This window comes from Vipera ursinii, assembly GCF_947247035.1.
Source record: "Vipera ursinii genome assembly, chromosome: 2".
NCBI classification, from domain to species: domain Eukaryota; kingdom Metazoa; phylum Chordata; class Lepidosauria; order Squamata; family Viperidae; genus Vipera; species Vipera ursinii.
Window position 1 is genome coordinate 25955125 of NC_139513.1, and position 22562 is coordinate 25977686.

A 22562-nucleotide genomic window follows, 5' to 3' on the forward strand; every position below is an offset into this window, starting at 1 on the left:
TGTATGCTGCTTGCGCCTTAATCGGTAGGGCAAAAAGCAACACGCTTGCTTCCTAGCCTATGAACTCTTGGTTCGGTTCAGTTGTGGGTTGCTGCATCACTGGAGCTTTCCAAGAAAAGTTCGGACAACCATTCCTTCTGGATGGGATCAGGGCAAACTTTTTTCAGACGTGGTTTGCCATTCCCACTTTCCTAGGGCTGAGAAAGAGGGACTGGCTGACTCTCTCTCTCTCTCTCTCTGGCTTTCTACCCGATGCCTTCACCCCTGCACCGAACTGGGCCTCGGGTTGTGATGGAGAGTTATCCTATGGGGGGGGGGGCTACAATCCCGGCGGAAAAGGGAAGGGCAGCAATTAGCTATTGCTAAGCACATTGATTTGTGCTTCTTAGATTGTAAGCCGCCCTGAGTCTTCGGAGAAGGGCGGGTTCGAGTCCCACCAGGCTCAAGGTTGACTCAGCCTTCCATCCTTCCGAGGTAGGTAAAATGAGGACCCAGATTGTTGGGGGCAATTAAGCTGACTTTGTAATAATGCCGCTTGGGGTGTGTGTGTGTGTGTGAAAGCCCTAATAAGCAGGCATATACACAGAATGAAGGCTACTGCTAAGTTTGTAAGCCGCCCTGAGTCTTCGGAGAAGGGCGGGATATAAATGGAATAAAAATAAATAAATAAATAAATAAATAAATAAATAAATAAATAAATAAATAAATAAATAAATAAATAAATAAATAAATAAATAAATATAAATGGGATTTAAAAAAAAGCTTGAAAAACCCAACCCAACCCAACCCGATTTATTTATTTATTTATTTGCTGCCCTGAGGACGTTGCGCGGATTGTGATCGCTCCGAAAGCCTGAACGACGGGAAAGAGCGGCTCCGCACCCGTCCAACCTTCAGTCCCGGTGCTTTCCAAACGCAAGCAAGCCCCTCCAAGCAGCGGTGGCGTCCGAAATATCCCCACCAGCACCCCGTTTGCTCAAGCCCCCTTCCTGTCGCCGTCGGGCGGCTTTGCAGAAAGGGCTCCGCTGCCCTCTTCGCGGGAGAGGTTTCCCCCCCCCTTTGGGCCGCTGGATTTTGGGGCAGGGCGGGCGCGGGGCTTCCTCCCTTCTTCACTCACCTCGAAGGCGCCGAATCGAGGAGTCGGGCTGGCTCTGCTCTCCAAAAGAGGCGCCGGGGATGGGGGGGACTCCTTTCCCTCGGGCCCGCGTTTCTCTGGGCGAGCTGCCCCGACTCCAGGCAGCCGCATGCCACTCTTCCCGCCCCGCACGGCCTCCGTCTGGGCCAGCAGGCAGCGAAGCGGCCAATGGACGGCGGGAAAATGGACGGCGGGAAAAAGCTGGTGCCGGAGCCCTCTGGCGGCGGCCAGCCAAGATGCCCCCTCCCCCCCCCCTTTTAGTTTCCTGCGGGCCCGACGGGGCGGGCAGGTGGAAAATCAACAGGTCCGGAGTATCCCAAGCCTTGCGAACATGTACAGGTAATCCTTTCCTTCGAGCTTTGCTTGCCCTCGATTCCTCTCCCAATTTTTCCAGACGACAGCCTTTCTAATTGCAGTTGAGCCATTAAAATCTGCCACGTTGATCTCCCTGGGTTGAAGTAGAAATGCGTCTGGTGAAGTTTCCCCCTCCCCTCCCCTTCGCCCCCCCCCCTCCGTTCATGGCTGACAAAATCCATGCGCTTTTCTCCACCTGAGAAGCCAGAAAAGCATTTTCTAGGTACGTGGGCATGGTCCCCTTTTTGTTTCCCAGCTAGTAATTTGGATTCAAAAAGCTCAGGAAAAAGAACTTGGCATTTCTAATAATAGATAATACTGGAGCCTGCAAGTAGCTCCTGAGATTTTATTTGGTTGCTTCGTTTCTATTAATTTCCTAGAATTGGGAAGTTTCTAAAAAGGGCACCTGGAAACCTCCATTTGTATACTGATTGCAAGGCTAGATTCATTTCTGGCAGGATGCCAGCTAATCTTTGGTTAAGGGAATGCAGGCTTACTGAATTAACACAATTGTCTGAGTGAATTGGTCTAAAATCCTTGAATTAACACAATTGTCTGAGTGAATTGGTCTAAAATCCAAGCACAAGTGAGCCAGTCAAATTGTACAGCATGCTATACAACCCTAATTAGTTAATTTTGCTTTCAAGCTCTTGAAATTTCCAGTCTTCAAGAGCAAAACCCAATATAGATCCTGTTGCACACCTCCCAAATACATTGTTTTAATTTGATGTACTTAACTATTACAGCCTCAATATGATAAAGGGATTCTTTCTCTTTTAAATTAAGCCTTGAATTCCAACATCTGTGCAAGGTTCACTAAGGTAAGGTAAAGGTTTCCCCCCCCCCCCCCCCGCACATGCGTGCTAGTCGTTTCGACTCTAGGGGCCAGTGCTCATCTCTGTTTCAAAGCCGAAGAGCCAGCGCTTGTCCAAGGACGTCTCCGTGGTCATGTGGCCGGCATGACTAGATGCCAAAGGCGCACGGAACGCTGTTACCTTCCCACCGTAGTGGTCCCTATTTTTCTACTTGCATTTTTACGTGCTTTCGAACTGCTAGGTTGGCAGAAGCTGGGACGAGTAACAGGCGCTCACTGTTACGCGGCACTCGGGATTCGACCCGCCAAACTGCCGACCTTCTGATCACTAAAGTTGTCCCAATTTCTTCCTGCTTGGCTTTTTAAAAAAAGATCTTTAAAAGCTGATTCCAAAACCCAAATTAAAAAGTTCTAAATTGGAATATCCATAGGGTTTTCCTGCAATGTTGTGTGGACAAATACTATGTTCAGAAGAACTCTGTTCCATCCTTAATGAATTTTCTTGTAATCTAAATCTTATATAATCTAAATCTAAATCTTCTTGAATGGGAAGCAAAATGTTTTCAAAGAAAAAAATCAAGAAGTCCGGTTGCCTTTTGGAAAAAAAAACACCTTTGGGAGTTCCTGTTTGGCATAGCATAAAATAGCCCATAAAAGCAAAGCAAAACATTCAATAAATCAGGAAAAGCAGAAATAAGATTATTTATTAAAGCCCACAAGAATGTCAAGAATGATTAGGATGGTCGTTCCTTGGCCGTAAAGAGAACTGAATTTGTTCTGCAATGATGGTGTCATCTGTGGAAAAGGTCTTCCTTCCACTGTTTGTACAGTGAAAACAACGCCCCTCATGTATCTCATAATGTGCACAAGTCCACCAGTGAATAGGCAGCTTTTCATGAACACACATATACTACTGATCAAAAGGGATGTGATGGTGTAGTGGTTAGAATACAATATTACAGGCAAACTCTGCACACAGCCTGGAGTTCGATCCTGATAGGCTTAAGGTTGACTCAGCGTTCCATCCTTGCGAGGTCGGTAAAATAAGGACCCAGATAGTTGGGGGCAATATCCTGACTTTTTACACTACTTAAGAGAGGGCTGTAAAGCTCTAGGAAGCGGTATATAAGTCTAAGTGCTATTGCTATCATAGTTTACAAATCAAATGAACCTTGAGTCATATAATCAAAAATTGAAACTCCTGGGTGAGTGGTCCTCCATGTCTGTGGGAGACAGGACTTACATGTTTTGTATCAGCATTTATAGGCACTAGCATTGGTCTACTGTAGCATGAAAAAAACATGGAGAACCTATTGAAAAAAAAAGTATGGTATCATCTGATAACAGGTATTTCTCAGATTTCATTGTCGCTGTAACAACCTTGTGAATATTAGTATCACAGAATATAGAGCTTGGAGGTCCTTCTCCAGGGATCCTCAACCGTGGCAACTTTAAGACTTGTGGACTTCAACTCCCAGAATTCCTCAGCTTTGCTGGCTGAGGAATTCTGGGAGTTGAAATCCACAAGTCTTAAAGTTCTAGTCCAATCCTCTGCCCAAAGCAGGAGTCCTTATACCCTTCTGGACAAATGGTTGTTTGATCTTTTCTTAAGAAACTCCAGTGATGGAGAACTCACACAATTAACATGTGATTATTCCACCTTTCGAAGTGATGTTTGAATCCATTTTAAACTGTTGCAACCTCCTGCATCCAAGCATTCCCTGCAGCAGGGGTAGGCAACCTCTGTTCTTTTATGACTCATGGACTTCAACTCCCAGAATTCCTGAGTCAGCTGACTCAGGAATTCTGGGAGTTGAAGTCCATGAGTCATAAAAGAACAGAGGTTGCCTAACCCTGCCCTGGAGCATTCATACATTTTACAATGTTGTTTTCCCAGCAGGTGGTCAGTTCCTGCTTCATTTGTGAAGTGCATGGTTAACAGTGGAAAATGCATTTAAAGGCAACATCACAAGGATCTCTTTTAGTAGTGTCAAAAGTCCTCAGGGAAAGGGCGGTATATAAATGCAATAAAATAAAATAAATAAATAAAAAGTTCTTGCACAAATGATTCATTTTTCTCTCAAATCAGCCGTGTGTTTGTGACATCACATTTCATTGTGGAACTATAAAGTCAAGACTGAAACACCAGCCATTACTTTATAGCAGGGGTCTTCAAACGCGGCCCTTTTATGACGCATGGACTTCCAACACCCAGAATTCCTCAGCCAGTGTGTCTGGCTGAGGAATTCTGGGAGTTGAAGTCCCTGAGTCATAAAAGGGCCAAGTTTGAAGACCCCTGCTTTATAGCTCCACAATGGAATTTGATGTCGCAGCCATAAAGAGCTGCTTATTGGCCTTACTCTATTAAATATGGCTGAATTTGCCCAGAGCAATCATGTAATGTTTGAACCCAGATGTCAGGTTTGTGTGAGAAACTTAACAACTTCACATCAGGAGCTAGAAGGGTTGATCTGCAAGAGAGCCTCAGGCCACAAAGACATGAGACTAGAATGGATGTATGTATAATCCGCATCTATTGGCAAAGTGGAACCCGGCAAAAACTATGGCAGGAGAGATACCTCCCACCCCCCATTATCTTTTAAAGGATAGCCAAACAGCTTTGACTGGGATTACACAGAAAATAGTTGATCCCAGAATCTGGACTCTTAAATTCAGCACCTTTCCTAGAATTGGCCTCAAAATTGGCTGGGGGGGAGTGGAGAATCATGCATCTGTGGGAAGGGCCAAAAAAGTGAAGATGGTGGCCACGACCCATACAATTCAAGCCTCATCCCTTTTGCATGTTAAAAAGGAGGTGGGGCTTTAATCACATGCTTGTGACCACCATGTGACCCTCCACATCAGGGCTGACCAATCTGAAGCAGCAGTTCCTTTAACTCAGTGTTTCCCAACCTCAGCCATTTTAAGATGTGTAAACTTCAATCCCCAGCTGGCTGGGGTATTCTGGGAGTTGAAGTCCATACTTCTTTGAAATGATTAAGTCTGGGAAACACTGCTTTAACTGGTTAAAATATCGGTGTGTTACCATTTTGTAACTGATATAAAAAGCTACGTGTAAGCTTTAAAACAGACTTAGCCTAATGTATAAATAAAAACACTTCCCACTTAAACAGCGGAAAATAGGAAATTGGTCCAGCCTGCTTCACATTTGCTAACTGCAGTCGCACCCTTCTTGCCATCAAATTTGTCGCTGTTCCTTTAACATCATTAAAATAGGTTCGCCTAATCTTTGTAACCTGCCGGTAGTTCTGGAACCTCATCTGCTTGTTTGGCAACCAGCATAGCTTGGGATTTCACAGCACACAAGGGGTCCTCAACTTGCAGACATAACTGAGCCCCAAATTGTTGTTGCTAAGCTAAGCAAGGCAGTTAAGCAACTTTTGCCCCATTTTACAACCTTTTTTGCCTCAGTTATTAAGTGACTCACTGCAATGGTGCAGGGGTCTTCAAAGCTGGCCCTTTTATGACTTGTGAACTTCAACTCCCAGAATTCCTCACTCATAGAAGGGCCAAGTTTGAAGACCCCCCCCCCCAGTTAATGGAATCATGCAGTTTTTAAACGAATCTTGCTTCCCTCCTTGACTTGGATGGCACCGGATCTCCGCTCCTTCCGGCGCGGGTTAAAGACCCATTTATTCGAACAAGCTGGCCTGGCCTGATGGGGAAACGTCTGGGTTTTTATGGGTTTTTATATTAACTGTTTTAATTGGGCAATTTATTTAATCTTTTTTTTAACTTTTGTATCTCTATTTATATGCCCTGTTCACCGCCCTGAGTCCTTCGGGAGAAGGGCGGTATAAAAATCCAATAAATACAAATACAAATACTTTGATTGCTGGAAGCTGACCAGGAAGGTTACAGATGCTAATCGCATGACCCCCAGGACAGCGCAACTGTCATAAATACATTCCAGTTGACAAGAGCCTGGATTTTGAACATGTGACCATGGGGATGTTGCAATGGTCATAAGTGTGAAAATTAGTCACAAGTCACTTTTTTAGTGAATAGTCACTAAACAAATGGCTATAAGCCAAGGACAATTTGTAGACCCATAGTACATCAGTGAGGTAATGGTAAATCAGAGGAAACAAGATGGCAAAAAAAAGCGGGGGGGGGATTTTAAGGGTCAAGGAGGACAGCACCATGGGCTGGTTCCTGAGTTTTATCTGCAGGATAATTTCCTGGGACCCTGCAGGGTTTTCCAAGGCAAAATGGAAATGTTATCCTTCCCAGCATGGTGTCCTTCAGATGTAATTTCCAAACAGAATCCCCAACTCATCTGGCTAATGAAATTAAAAACCACAAAAACAGGTGAGTTTCCTCTGGCTTCTGACAACATGGGTCATGTTCACTACTTAATACTTACCCAGAACAGATGAAATTCCAATCCAGGTGCCATACGATAATACTGAATCCCACAAGAGGGGTCATCTCCACCACACAAACAGAACGCAACTCTTTGCAGAGAAAATCAGCACCTTATTTCTGCCCAGTCCTTGACAAGACACTTATGTCAGCATGAGACCCATGCTGGCTGGAGATTACTGGGAGTTGAAGCCCACATATCCTGAAATTGCCAAGTTTGAAAAACACTGCTTTGAGTTAAAAGCTACATTCAACTGCCTAAGTGTTGTTATGGTTACAGCTCTGAAGAAAATTCAGTGTAAACCTCCCTTGGTTGGCTCAGAAACACAAACCAATACAGCAGTATTTCTCCACCTTGGCAACTTTTAAGATGTTTGGGCTTCAACTCCCAGAATTCTCCAGCCAGGAATTCTGGGAGTTGAAATCCATGCATCTTAAAAGTTGAGAAACGCTGCAATACAGTAAAAGGTAAAGGTTCCCCCGCACATACATGCTAGTCATTTCCGACTCTAGGGGCCAGTGCTCACCTCCATTTCAAAGCCGAAGAACCAGCGCTTGTCCGAGGACGTCTCCGTGGTCATGTGGCCGGCATGACTAGACACTAAAGGCGCACGGAACGTTGTTACCTTCCCACCGTAGTGGTCCCTATTTTTCTACTTGCATTATTACGTGCTTTCGAACTGCTAGGTTGGCAGAAGCTGGGACGAGTAACAGGCGCTCACTCTGTTACGCGGCACTCGGAATTCGACCCGCCAAACTGCCATCTGATCAACAAGCTCAGCGTCCTAACCCACTGAGCCACCGCGTCCCTAGAAATACAGTATGCCCCTCTCAATTCCTCCATTATTTCAGCTAGAAATGCAGCTGCCTCTGGATTTCCAGTGAAAACAAAACCCATTTTCACAGGCACTTTTTTGTTCAGCTCTGTTGTGTGACAGCAAATGCTTGTGCCATTTACTTTTCTGCTAGTGTGAATAAATATGCTAACATTTCAATGAAACCCAGCCGATTGACTCTAATTATCCATCTCATCCCAAATAAAATCCGGAAAATGGCTGCAGAAAACAAACATTTTATAAAGAACTGACACTAGAAATAATGCAAATCACGCTTTACTTGATAACCTGTAGCAAATTGCAATAATTCTCCCAATAAAACAGCTACAGTCATAAAATGTCCATGCAAGATACCCGACTGACAACGTTTTCATTTAAAACAGACCATACAATCATTTTAGGGTCCTTACATATTATTTTTTTTAAAAATCCAACTTTTCTGACTTTATACTTTAGTATTTCTTATTCACCGTAACACTGGGACTTTCCACTTTATTTAAAAGGAAAAATTAAGAGAATTCTGATTTTGCATTTCGGTATTTGATATCAGTGTAATACTGTGACTTTCCACTTCTTGTGGCTTCAGATCTTTACAGCTGCTATCATGTCAAGCAAGCATAACTGAAAACGGTAGGGACATCATCCAAGGAAGTTAACTTTTTATCTGTAACACTTATACCTGCAACCAAGAAAGCATACTAGTAGAACTCCATTTAAGATAAAGCCTGCATCTTCCTTGCATTTCCAATAACTTGAAATTCCTTCTTCCCTATCAAGTGTAACATGGCAGTGGTACCAGCAGGCGAGAGGGATAGAGTGTCAATGAACGTCTGGATTACTTTTACCAATGGTAAAACAATGGCTTTCAATTTAAAACAGGTTCTAAAATGTATGGAAAACTGTTTTGTACTATTTACTACAGATCCCAAAATGCAAATTCCTAACATTCGGAAGATTTAGAATACTTGACCCTTGAATGTCTTCTTTGCGATGCGAAGTGCATTGGAAAAACTTCATGTATTTAATCTGTTTATCATTCACTGCATAAACCAGAAGTATTTTCATTATGAAAAACAAGACTATAACCTTCTCGCCCATACTTAAAATATTTTGACAAAATTGTCCTGTTGTGTTTTTTTTACATATGCACGCTGCGGAAGAGGAATTATTTTAAACACATTTGCTTTTCACAATGGGAAAACAATATTAAGAAATGAAAAGACAGCTCAAACCCATCATTGCCTTCATTCTAAACTGTAGGATCGTCAATGCTCTTGTCCTTTTTTTCCAGCATCCAAGTTCTCCGTTGGGTCCACTCGTTCAAAATGAACGGAGCCTCTTTATTTGCAGGCTCTTCACGACAAGGATGTTCATTTTTGGAGCCAAGATGTCTGAACGATTTGAGATTGGAAAGGTAAAGTACATTCAAAAATCTGTTTATGAGGTAGCTAGTCACTGGGTAGAGAAAGAACCTGGGAATTTTAAAGGTGGGTGTTTCAATCCAGACCTGTTCCACAAGGCCTCCAACCTTGATGGACCAGAAAGGTATCCGTATCCCGTTTCTTCACCCACAAGTGACAAAGACACCTTAAAATTTCCGATCAAGCTGATTTGCTTCCTGAGGGTCCTTTGGCAGACTCGTTTTGTAATGCAACTCCAAATGTTTTTTAAGGGACCATTTGCTGACGTAACTTTTATCGCACACTGCACATTTATACGGCCTCTCCCCGGTGTGGGTTCTCTGATGATACCGAAGAATTGTGCTTGTGGTAACCCTTCGGCCACAATAAGAGCAGCAGAACGGCTTTTCCCCTTTGTGGATCTTCTGATGCTTATCGAGCGAGTATTTCGTCTTCAAGCGTTTCCCGCATTCTCCACACTGATGAGGCCTCAGATCCGAATGGGCTATCTGATGCTTCTCCAGGTCTTTAGTGCTGCGGAAACTTTTCTCACACCTTGGACACTGATAGGGTCTCTCAGGAATGTGGATTTTCTGATGTCTTGTAAGGGAGTATTTATCTCTAAAGGACTTCCCGCAATCAGGGCAAGTATATTTCTTTTCCTGAAGGACCATTCCCTGTTGACCAACACTGGGCAATTTACCTAGGAGACACCAATCAGCTGGCTCTTTAATGGCCTGGTTTCCCAAGCAGCCTAAGAAAATTTCCCCATTTTCAGAGGACCCTGGGGGAGATTCCTCCGACTGGACTCCCTGCCCTGCGCATACCGAACCGTTGGTCCACTGCTGGAGCTCTCCTTTAATAGGCCTGTCTTGACTTTTCACCCCTAACTCAACATTCTTGAAAGTCTGACTGTCCGACTGTTTAATAGCATTTTCTTCTACGCGGGGGCTTTGATGACTGGGGAGGGGCGAGCTGCTCATATTCCCAGAACCTTCAGCAGGTTTTCTTTCCTTGTGGACCCCCTGGCATTGAGAGTGGACCGAACTGGCAACCTGTTTGTCCACGCTGTCATCGCTACCGCTAGCTTGACCTTTGACCAAGTCGTCCTTCCCACCAAGCAAACTATCTGGATCCTCTTTCACATGCATCTCCTGATGCCTCCAAAGGGAATACTTGGTTCCAAAGGCCTTCCTGCAGGTAGGGCATTGGTAGGACCTGGTCTCTGTGTGGATGCGCTTGTGCCTGCTGAGGGAGTAGCTGGTTCGGAAGGCTTTCCAGCAGAAAGAGCACTTATAAATCTGTCCTTCTACGTGGATTTCCCGATGGTGGGTGAGGTTGTACCTGTAGGCAAAGGCTTTCCCGCAGATGTTGCAGATGTACGGCTTGCCTTCCTTATGCAGCTGCTGATGTCGGCGGAGGGCGGATGGGGTCCTGAAGGCTTTCGTGCAGAAAGAGCACTTGTGCTGGTAGAGCTGGTCTTCCAGATGGATTTCTTGGTGATGAGCAAGGGTGTACCAGTAGACAAATGCTTTCCCGCAGATGCTGCATTTGTAAGGCTTGCCTTTGATGTGGATCTGCTGATGTCGACGGAGGGTGCTTTTCGTCTTGAACCCTTTCCCGCAGTAGCTGCACTTGTGCTGAAGGGACGGTTCTTTGCCACCACGGGCTTTCTGAAAGTCTAGGAAGAACCAGCTGTAGGCAGCATCCTTCCCCTTGTGGGCCTTCCTTCTGGACCGGCATTCCACGTGGATGCGTTGGTGCCTCCTGAGATTATAATGAGTCGAGTAGTCTCGCCGGCAGCCCTGGCACTGGTAGCGGCTCTTCTTCTCCTGCGTTTCCTGCCGGCCAACAGGTGGCTTTTTTTCCCCAAGGCCCTCCCAGCTGGAGGCGTTTTGAGAAGACGGCGCCTCTCGGTGGCCCCTCAGGTGGTCCGCGAAACACTGGCCGTCTCTAAAGCTTTTCCCACATTCCGGGCACACCTGGAGGTTTTTCTCCTGGTCTGTCTTGGGCTCAGAGGCCAGCGGTGAACTTTTGCAGACGGGTTTTCCACAGTCGAAGCAGGTGTTATCGTTCATTTCCACGTGGGTGATCTGGTTTTTAGTGAGCGGAGGACCGTCTTCCTTGGGGACTCTCGCTTCAGCACTCGGTTGCCGTCTCACACAAACAATCTGATGGTTAGTAAAAGCTTTCTCCTGCTTGTAAGACTTCCCACAATGAGCACAGCTAAAGGCGCGCCCCACCCCAGCATTTCCTTCGTACGCGGCACAAGGCAGAATGTCGGGGTTCAAGTGAAGTCTCTTGTGTTTGATGGGAGATGGTTTTTCCTTGCCGCCGTTCTCATCGTCCCGACTTAGGAAGCAGTGGCTCTTCCCGTGGTTCTTTGCTCGGTGCCTCATGAGGTCCTTCTCCTTCATAAAGCCTTTCCCACAGACAGGGCACTTGAAGACATGCTCCCCCGAATGAGCGGCCATCAGATGCTTCACGAGGTGCCTGGTTTCCGCGAAGCTTTTCTCACAGGCAGGGCACGGATAGGTCTTTTCACCGCCGTGCATCTCGCGATGCTCCGTCAGAAAGGCTTTCGTGGCAAAGCTCTGCCCGCATTCACGACATTCCCAGCATTTCTTCCCTCTTCGTTTCTTATGCATACTTTCTTTATGTAAGACCAGGCTGGTTTTTGCAAGGAAGCATTTGCCACAGATGGAGCATCGAAAAGGTTTATCTCCGCTGTGGACTTTGAAATGTCTGATGAGGGAGGATCTCCTGCCAAAGTTTTTCCCGCAGACAGTGCATTCATTCTGGCTGTCTTCAGCATTCATTCCTTGCTGGCTCTCACTGCCAGCAAGAATGCCTTTCTTCTTTGCGTCAGCACCGTTAACACTGGGGCGAGAGTTCTGCAGGCGGCTGTGCTGGATCTTGCACGCTTTCCCCTGCCGCTGGACGCTCTCCCATTGGCCTAGTAAAGCAGCCCGAGGCTTCCCAATCCGCTGGTTCTTCCACTGAACGCTCTCCTCCTCTTCCTTCTCGCTTGTAACGTCGTCGTCTGCTGGGAGAAAAGCAGAAAAGAATATTGTCCAGAGAGGCAAGTAAAGATGCCACCTGTTAAGAGTGGAGAGTGGAGTTAAGAGGTTGGCTAGCTTGGAATCCCTGCAGGGGGGGAAACGACGGAGACCAGACACTCTTCTTTTCCCCCCCACCCACCCCCAACCTGCCAAATCTTTGAAGGCCTCATTTTGCCTGTTCCCAAGAGAGTGCAGCTAGTCTGAGGAGATTAATGTCAAATGTAAGGGAATCAGAACCGTGAGCCTGTCAGTTCTTTTATTGCCACTTCCCTATTTACAGGTAATCCTCGGCTTACAACCACAACTGAGCCCAAAATTTCCGTCGTTAAGTGGGTTTCGCCCCGCTTTTACCTTTCTTGCCACAGTCGTTAAGTGAATCGCTGCGGTTGTTAAGTTAGTACGGTTGTAAAGTGAATGTGGCTTCCCCATTTGACTTTGCTTCTCAGAAGGCAGCAAAAGAGGATCTCGCGTGACCACGGGACCACTGCAACCGTCATTAAGTAGACGCCACTTGCCAACTGTCCAAATTTGGCTCACGTGACCCTGGGGATGCTGCAACGGTCGTAAGTGTGAAAAATGGTCAAAGGTTACCTTTCTGCAGCGCCCCGTCACTAAACAAACTGTTGTAAGTTGAGAACTCTCTGTACAAGAATGTCACCAGACTAATTGCATTCTCTTGGGAACAGCCGAATGAGGGATTCCTTCTCTCTCTCTCTCTCTCTCTCTCTCTCTCTCTCTCTCTCTCTCTCTCTCTCTCTCTCTCTCTCTCTCTCTCTGTCCCTCTCTCTCTCTCTCTCTCTCACACACACACACACACACACACACACACAAACATACACACACCAATCCAGCTGGTGATTTCACCACATCACCAAAACCATGGATCGGGATACGTTCCAGATTGTAAGGCGAAATCAGGCTTGGGCTTTGAATTTTATTTTATTTTTTAAAAAATGAGCCTGGTAGACAAAATTAAGATTCGTGCTGTGAACATTTTTCTCGTTTCATAACAGGAACATTGCAGGTTATTAGCCAGATCGATCCTGACATATAAAGACTAAAGCATGCAATATGAGGCTGATTTAACAGATATCTAGTGTCCAAAAACCAAAAGGGAAAACAAATGAACTGGATCTTAGTTCCTAAAGTTAAGTTAATATTTATTAGATTTTTACAAATAATTCATGGTAGTGAATATTCCTAACGCTTCTTCCTCCTCCACTTTTCCCCACAACAACCCTGCGAGGTGGGTTAGGCTGAGAGAGTGTGACTGGCCCAAAGACACCTAGGTGGCTTTCGTGGCTAAGAAGGGACCAGAATGTATCATCTTCTAGTGTCCAGGCCAGCACTTTAACCACTGTACCATAGTCCTTGACTTACAGTCATTCATTTAGTGACCGTTCAAAGTAGCAACAACATTGAAGTGACTTATGACCATTTTTTCACATTCACGACCGTTGCAGGTTCCTCAATGTCAACTGTGTGACCTTCTTACAAGCAAATTCAATGGGGACGCCAGATTCACTTAACAACCATTTCACTAACTTAACAACTGCAGTGATTCACTTAGCAACTGTGGCAAGAAAGGTCGTAAACTCAGGCAAATCTCTTAACTGTCTTGCTTAGCAATGGCAATTTTCAGTCGGGGGACTAACCTTTATCCAGGGTTTAGCACCACCTTGATATTCTAGGTCAGGGGTAGGCAACCTTGGCTCTTTTATGACTCGTGGACTTCAACTCCCAGAATTCCTGAGCCAGCCATGCTGAGGGGAAAGGGAGAGGTTTCCAAGCTGAGCCATGCTGGCTCAGGAATTCTGGGAGTTGAAGTCCACGAGTCATAAAAGAGCCAAGGTTGCCTACCCCTGTTCTAGGTAGACATCTATAGATGAAGCCATTTCTGAGGATAGAGTATGTCTGAAGCTACAAAGGTGACCCCAGGAGGACGCCAAGATTTAGGGGCAACCCTCACCTGAACTCGATGAATCTGACGTGGGCACGCTCACGGGACTCCGGTAGGAATTCCACCAGGTTCCTGCTTCTGGCCATTTCTTCCGGGCTTCTTTAACCAGCTTTTGATCAGTACCATTGCTGGAACTCTGAAGTCCTTCCTGTCCTCGTTTCAGATGCGCCAGGAGTTCAGATTTTTGAAGCTGAAGAGGAGAAGCTGGAAGAGAGAGAGAGAGAGAGAAAGAGAGAGAGAGCAAAGAAGCAAGTGAGCTAACTATATATTCTGCTGCTGCAGAAAATTTATAAACAAGCAGAGGCTTTCGCGCAGGCAAGAGAAGAAGCTGGTAATGGCAGCATCACTGTTCACATTATTTGCTTTATATCAGGAGGCGCGATGGCTCAAGTGTTAAAAGACGCTGAGCTTGTCAGCTGAAAAGCTGACTGTCCAAGTTTGAAACCTACCTTAGCTCCTGCCCATCTAACAGTTCAAAAGCATGCAAATGCGTAAATAGGTACCACTTGGTGGGAAGGTAACAGCGTTCCGTGTGCCTTTGGCGTATACCCGTCAGCCACATGATCACAGAAAATGTCTTCAGACAACCCTGGCTCCCTCAGCCAAGATAGGGAAAGCTTTACCTTTGCTTTATATCTCATCTTTTCTCCACCTCTAAAGAGTTCAAGGCAATATACATGGCACAGCACTTCATTTTCATCATTACATCATCTTTTCATCTTTAGCTTGAGAAAGAGTCACTATCTCAGTGAATCTCCGTAGAAAAATAAAAACTTGAACCTGGCTCTCCCCCATCCCAGTGTTGTGATTCCTCGCCAGCCAGTGGATCCGGCAGCTGAGTCTGAGGAACCAGATGAGGAGGAGGGGCCTGGAGTGACATTAAGAGTCAGAGGAAGGCTCTGAGGAGCTCCAAGACTTACAGTCAGGCGAGGACCTTGACCCCTCTACTCGCGCTCAGGCTGAGACACAACTGTGCTGGGAGCCTGAGTTGGACAGTGATGAAAAACAGTTGCGACAAATCCAGGATGCACGAAAGCGCAGGCAAGAGAAGCGAGTAGGACAAAGGAATGCAATGGGGCGGCTCCAAAGGCAAAGGAGAAGGCATTAAGAAGCCACGCCTTGGCTGAATTATAAAAGGGAAGGTGTGGGAGGTGCTGGTTGCCGAGGGCAACCATTCCTGTTGAGGATAGAGTTTCTGTGGACTGTATTTGCCTTGGACATTGACTCAGGTCTGTGAGAATAAAAGGGGTTGATTTTTTTCTTGCGGTTCCTGCCTGTTTCTTGGAAGAGGGGTTTCTCCTTGTAAGCATAACAAGGACACTCTCTCTCTCTCTCTCTCATGCTATGGGAATTTTGTGTGTGTGTGTGCTTGCTGCTTTTATCAAATAAATTCAATTATTCTTAATTTAAATTCTTTTTCAATTTCAGTAGAATTTATAGTGACAGATCTCATACATTGGTATCATTTTAATTGTGTCATCTTACAATCTTGTTTTATCAACTACCGATCATTTTATATAAATTAATGCAAATACTACAGGTGATCCTCGATTTATGACAAATCTCTTAGCAATTTTTTGAAGATAGCAATGACTTCTCTGGGGGTACTAACAACCTGGTTCCGAACAGCAGGGGACGCCAGGCCCTATTACCGGATCTGGGGCGCTTGGCAGTCAGTCCATTTGCATCCTCTTACAGTCACGTGACTGGGTTTTACGACGTTTTTATCAAAAACTGGTATTTACTTCTGGTCTTTGGCAAAACCGGCCATAGCAAAGAATTGGTTTACTTAACAACCACCACAAAAAGGTCGTAAACTCAGGGCGATCCGTTTTACGACTATCACAACCCACGATCGTAATGGGCAGGCTGCCTTACAGTCATATGTCAAGGACTACCTGAATGCAGCCTTACACGTATTACTGAAAAAACAGCTCACTGGCATCTCATAAAATATGAGAAAATGTTGTACACAAATTGAGCATTAGCTATATGGATGCCATAAACATTAAACTGCTTAGATTTAATCAATTTAAAACGAATTGCTTAATTGGGCTCATAATTAGTTGGGGTGTGTTTTTTTTTAAAAAGCCAAGCATTTTAAATGTTTACTTATTCATCAAAGCAGTTCAGTCATAGATGGGGCAGTTCTTTCTCATAAGATCTTAGGTTTGTAGCTTTTTAAAAAAATACAATGTGGAGGGAGAGGCTAAAATAATCCCCTTTGATTAAGTTCCTAAATCCGAAAGCACATTTTTCCAACAGGTATAAGCACATTTCTTGGGAAGATAAAGTAAACGGGTTTGCACAGTAATCAAGTTAAAATGATTTCTTAAAATGTATTTTATTTTGGCCTTGGCATTTTATGCCAACCTGGCAACTGAATCTTGAATATCTTAATGATAACAGTTCAGTTATAGTTTATTCAATAAATGTGATTTAACTCAATATTTGAATCTACCCAATATTACCCATTTTGAACTCTTTGCTTCTACAAACCCTTAGAGTTAGGTTAATTGAATACCGTAAAGTTTATTTTTCGGTCAAATTACTTGAGGTAAACACATTCCCCAATTAAATTTAACTCTGACTAACTCATACACAGCCTCTTATGATTTTCTTGGTAAGTATTCAAATCTAGTCAGGACAAAGCCAGTTGACGTTTGTGGGGCTACAAACAACAAAAACAATAGGTAAGAAACCATCTCACCTCTGAAGATGGTGTTATAGCTCTCTTGCATCACTTCTCTGTAGAGTCTTTCTTGATCAGAGCCTAAGAGATCCTGCTGGATCTAAATAAATGAAAAGAAAAAAATATCTCACCATTTGCAAAGGTCTAGAACTCCTCCAACGGAAGGTCATCTGCCCTCTAACCCAGGGGTCCTCAAACTTGGCCACTTTCAAGACTTGTGGACTTCCAACTCCCAGAATGGCTGGAGAATTCTGGGAGCTGAAGTCCACAAGTCTTAAAAGTGGCCAAGTTTGAGGACCCCTGCTCTAGCCATTCACCCAACCCCGCTCCAGTGAGGATACATCTTCACCTATTGGTTGAAACTACATCACAACCCTAGCAAACTGACCCATCTAATAGAGTATTGACAAGACAACTACTAGTCTTCCTGAGAAAGAGCAATGCAAAAGAAATTAAGCCTCTATGGTTTCTCCAATGATGCCATTTTAATCTTAGATCAAAAGGGAAAGGTTCTTAGATACAGGTCAAACCAAAATTGCTGCTTCCTCTCAGAATCTAATTGTAAATAATCAGATCTTAGTGTCTAAACCAGCCTCATATTTATATCATATAGACCCCACATTTAGAAGAGCCTTCAGCTTGATTTAATGAAGAGAAATATAGGAAAGCCCCATATGAAACCTAATACAGTCCCAGTGATATGATCAATGATCGCCATAGAAAAAAAACAACCATTTTGTATTGTGTCGTGTGTGTGTGTGTATGATAAAAAAACAATATATGTTTGTTTGTTTTTACAAATAACTCAAGGCAGCGATCATATCCAATACACTTTCCTCCTCCTATTTTCCTCACAACCACAATCCTGTGAGGTGAATTGGACTGGAGAAAGTGACTGGCCCAGAGTCACCCAGCTGGTTTTCATGGCTAAGGTGGGACTTGAACTCATGATCTCCAGTTTCTAGCCTGGTGCCTTAACCATTATATCAAAACTGGTTTTTTTTATCATTCTATAACCCATCCAGGGTTGCTCTAATAGTGAGGTGGGTGGTATATAAATTTAATAAATGACACAGTCTATGTTCTTCTGTACTGCAAGTTCTACAGGGACAGTCACCACCATTTGATTGCCCGTCCTTTATTTGAATTTCTGGGGCACTGAGATAGCTTTTATTTGCACTATGTGTTAAATAATCAAGATAAATTTATTTCTCTAAAAGTAGCACAATTTTGCTACACGCCCCAAAATGATTGCTAATAGTTCCCGCTGTTGGGGATGGTTTTGTGTTGTTCATTTTATTGCCTGTATTTTTACTGATTAATGACCGAAATAAAATTCTCTGTCCGTCTGTCTACATTAGTCACAGATTTACCTGTGCAGAATGTGCCTGGGCCATTTCCCTCCAAAGTAGCTGGTTGTCTTCACAGGAAAAATATCTAGATGTCAGGAAGAAATAGTGCAGAGCTTTCATTAAAATTGCCTTCTACCATAGACACCAAAGGCCTTCCCCCACTTTTATACAGTAGGGCTTGTTAAAAAAGAGAACTTAAATAAGAGAATGAGAGAGGCATTATTTTTTATTTTATTTTATTTTAATTCCATTTATATCCCGCCCTTCTCCGAAGACTCAGGGCGGCTTACAAGCTTGCTTCAGACTCCTAAATCTACATCTGAATCCCCTCAGGAAAATGAGTTTCTTCATCTTTCTTCCTCAAAAAGACAACAATCTGATTTTATTGTGACCTCCACCTATTTTGGACTACAACTTTCACTATCCCACCAAGGGGCCACCGGCCCTGCAGGGAAAAAAGAGAGGCAAAAATGAAACTGGCAAAACAAGCTATGCTGTACAAACACAGACAAACCTTCCAGCACTGATGATGTTACCTAGTTGGGTAATGAAACATCTACAAGAAAACCACCAAGCTCCGAGAGGGACAAGGACCCCGCAGTTCAACCCTGAGCTACAGATATTCTCTTCTATTTTGAAAAAAGAGAAAAATCTGTGAAAACACACATGGAAATACTGATAGTCCTCTACTTAGAACCATTTGTTTAGCAACCGTTTGAAGTTACCGCAGCACTGAAAACAGTGACTTATGACCGTTGTTCCACACTTACAACCATGGTAATTTTACAACCATAATCAAAATTCGGGCCTTTGGCAACTGGCTGCACTATCCCGAGGTCATGTGATTAGTATTTGTAATCTTCCCAGCAAAGTCAATGGGGAAAGCCTGATTCACTTAATGTCTGCATGATTCACTTAACAACTGCAGTGATTTGCTTAACATCAGTGGCAAAAAAGGTTGCAAAATGGGGCAAAACTCACTTAACTGCCTTGCTTAACAGGAATGATGGGCTCAATTGTGATCGTAAGTCGAGGACTACCCCTACACTTGGTCAGTGAGATGGGTCATCTCCAAATTTGATATATAAAATAAAATAAAATACATACACACATACATACATATGCCAGGCTGAGTTCACCACTCATTCATCTTTCAGATCCTTCTCGTCACCTCTACCATTAAACCTGGTTTAATCAAGTCCTGCAGAGACTGTTTGATGAAGATGGGTCTTGTGTCTACCTATTATATTATTACCTGTTATAAAGCAGTATTAGTGCCGCTTTATAAAACCCTAATAAGACCACACCTGGAATACTGCAACCAATGTTGGTCACCATACTACAAAAAAGATGTTGAGACCTTGGAAAAAGTTCAGAGAAGAGCAACTAAGATGATCAAAGGCCTGGAGACTAAAAACATATGAAGAATGGCTGCAGGACTTGGGTTTGGCTAGTCTAAAGAAAAGAAGAAATTGGGGAGACATGATAGCTGTATTCCAGTATTTGAGGGGCTGCCACAAAGAGGAGGGGGTCAAATTATTCTCCAAAGCACCAGAGGACAGGACAGAGAAGCAACCTGGAATAAAGGAGAAACTTCCTAACAGTGAGGACAATTAACCAGTGGAACAGCTTGCCCTCAGTGCTCCATCACTGGAGGTTTTTTTTAAGAAGAGATTGGACAGTCAGTCACCTGTCTGAGATGGTATAGATTTCTCCTGCTTGAGCAGGGGGCTGGACTAGAAGACCTCCAAAGCTCTATTTATATTCAATTCAATTCTATCTGGAGATGATCCATGGGCAGAGAAAAAGGCACTACGCTATTATTTTCCAGCCCTTTTAACAGGGAAAATCTATACAGATAGTCCTCAACTTATGACCACAATTGAGCCCAAAATTTATGTTGCTAAGTGAGACAGTTAAGTGTGTTTTGGCCCATTTTATGGCTTCTCTTGCCACAATTGTTAAGTGAATCATTGCAGTTGTTAAGTTAGTAACCCGGTTGTTAAATGAATCTGGCTTCTACATTGACTTTTTTAATGACCTTTCTTGCCAGTTGTTAAATGAATCACTGCACTTGTTAAAGGTTGTTAAGTGAATCTAGCTTCCCCATTGACTTTGCTTGTCAGAAGGTTGCCACCTGTGGACCCCAGGAGACTGCAACCGTCATAAATATGAACCAGTTGCCAATTTTGATCATGTGACCATGGGGATGCCGCAACGGTCATAAGGGTGAAAAACAGTCGTAAGTCACTATTTTCAATGCCGTTTTAACTTTGAGGGGTCAATATACAAATTGTTGTAAGTCGACGATGACCTTTATATGTAAACAAAAAGCATGAGATGCTGTGTTGGTCCATCCAGGAAAAAAATATGCAATAAAAATCATGCCAAGATGTTTTAGGATCATGAGTAAGCTTTTGAGTTAATCTGGATGCTCAGCAGAGAACGGGAATGAGGAGATTAAAAAAAAATTCTCATTACTGAAGCCACAAAGGCATAAACATGTTCCTCATAAAACATCTCTTCTTGGAAGGAATGGATAACTTCTGAGAAGCTGCTTGCATTCAGAGGGCCTAGAGCAGGCTGGGGAAGGTCTTCAGATAGAGGCTACCTTAGCAGGTCACCCTTGAAAGTTACTTCATAACCTTGGATTGAACACGGCCTCCTGCGCTCACCTTCCTCACAGGATTGTTGCAAAGCGAAGGAAACTGCGCATCCTTCTTAATCCAATTTACGCCCTTAATTGCCTTGCAGGCAAGATGCAGTAGGCACAGATATTTGTTTAGATTAAGAGCAATTAGGGCTCTCCTCCACCATGACTGATAGAGATTTCACTTCAATCTGTAGGTAAGTGTGGCGGATTTTCTTTAAAAGGCATAGATAGAGGCTGAACCAGCCATTCATTCTTTCTGTCCCAGCATTCCTTGGGGCAAACTGCATAGCACTAAACAGGGCCTAATTCAATTATATTTATCATTTCCTCCAACACCCCTAGTTTAAGGCTGCAAGCAGATACCGGCTTTACGACTTTTTAGCAGCAAGCCAGATTTTATTCCCACGCCAGTTTGATGGAAGAGTCCTGAAGGACTCCAAAGCTTTCCCAGAATTGGGAGACTTTCTTATTGGTCTCCATAAGCAGACTGGCTATTCAAACGGTTTTGGAATAAGTGTGGGCATTTACCGTCTTTCGTTTTCCTCCCTCTTTTATTTATTGCCTCCTGCTCTACTCCATGAGCAGAGCTTACAGGGCTGTCTAAAACGTCGTAGGCGGATGCAGGCAGCAATTCACAAAATTAAAAACAATCCAACCTTTAGCAATCAAGGGCACGCACGTCCCTCCCCCCCACACCTCCACCTCTGAATCCCAAAGAAGGCTATTAAAATTCAAATGAGCGCCCGGCTGGAAGCCGGAGAGTTCCTCTGAGCGTGTGCAAAGCATTCCGCCTCCCCACCACCACCTTCCCCACCACCACCACCACCACCCGCCAATCCGCAATCACAACCCATCTGTACAGATCTGAACGCCGGGGGAGGCGGGGGATAGGATTTCAAACGGAGAGCCCAGGCCTCTCCATCGAAGCCAAGGCAATTAAAAAAAAAAACAGGAGGAAGGGAACCAAGCCATTTTCTTTGGGGGGGAAAAAAACACACGCCTTTTCCTTTCCCAACCGATAACCGGGGCAATCATTGCACGCAACGTCCCCCACCACCACCGCGCCGCGGCCAGAGAGAAGCAGATCCCCCTCCCTGTGCACGAATCCTTGGAGCGAACCCCACCCTTTGAAGGTCGTCTATTTCGGGAACCCAGAAAAGTTGCACCGCCTTGGGGTGTGTGTGTGGGGGGGGGGGGGGGGAAGGCTAACGGAAGAGAACCGAGCAGCTCAGGCTTGGAAACGGATCCCCCGCCCGCTTTGCGAAGCCTTTTTTTCTTTGCAAACCTGCCTGATCCTGATCCGATCCTGCGGAGTCCCTCCCTCGTGCGGCCCCCCGGGATCGCTCCATTCATTTTACCTGGAAGCTGCCGCTGATGAAGCAAGGGCAGCGGGGCTCCGTCCCCGGGGGGCGTCAGGGCCACCACCACCACTCCCGCCCGCTCGTGCCGCCCGACTCCCAGGGCAGACAAAGAGAGAGACGGGCGCTCTACATCCCTTGCAAAACCGAGAAACGACTATCCAGCTCGGAGGAGCGGCGGCGGCGGCGACGGCGGCAGCTGGATCGCAAACCACAATGGAGTCGGAAGCGTCTGAAGTTAAAAGCGCAGCCCCCCAAGCCGCGCGGAGGGAGAAAAGCCGCTAGCGGCAGCGGCGGCGGCGGCGGCGGCTCCTCCTCCGGGGAGAGGCAGAGACCCCTGCTGGCCGACGCCGGGAACTACAGGCAAGCGCCTCGCCCGGCTCTCACGCCTTTCACGCACACGCGGGCGCGCCGACCTGCGGCGTGGCTGCGGCTGAACTTGGCGTGGGGCGGAGGGGGCCTGGCGAGGAGGGTCCGGCCTCTGGCCCGTCGCCTGAGGCTTTCGGGAAGAGACGCGTCGGGAAAGGAAAAACGAAAGACGAGGGAAAGGAGAAAGGGAG

General features: G+C 45.1%; 2 protein-coding genes across 2 annotated transcripts in view; both read right to left on the reverse strand.

Moving 5' to 3' along the window:
• The window catches only part of LOC310636328 (uncharacterized protein), a 211325-nt gene that overhangs the window by 172485 nt on the left and 16278 nt on the right, over window positions 1-22562 (reverse strand). The window lies entirely within an intron of this gene.
• On the reverse strand, window positions 7934-18036 carry LOC310633856 (uncharacterized protein; the record flags this gene model as incomplete). Its single annotated transcript, XM_083351782.1, has 4 exons — window positions 7934-11971; window positions 13957-14151; window positions 16658-16739; window positions 18013-18036. The coding sequence occupies 4 exons, from the start codon at window positions 18034-18036 to the stop codon at window positions 9114-9116; spliced, it is 3159 nt and encodes a 1052-aa protein (XP_083207908.1). The 3' UTR covers window positions 7934-9113.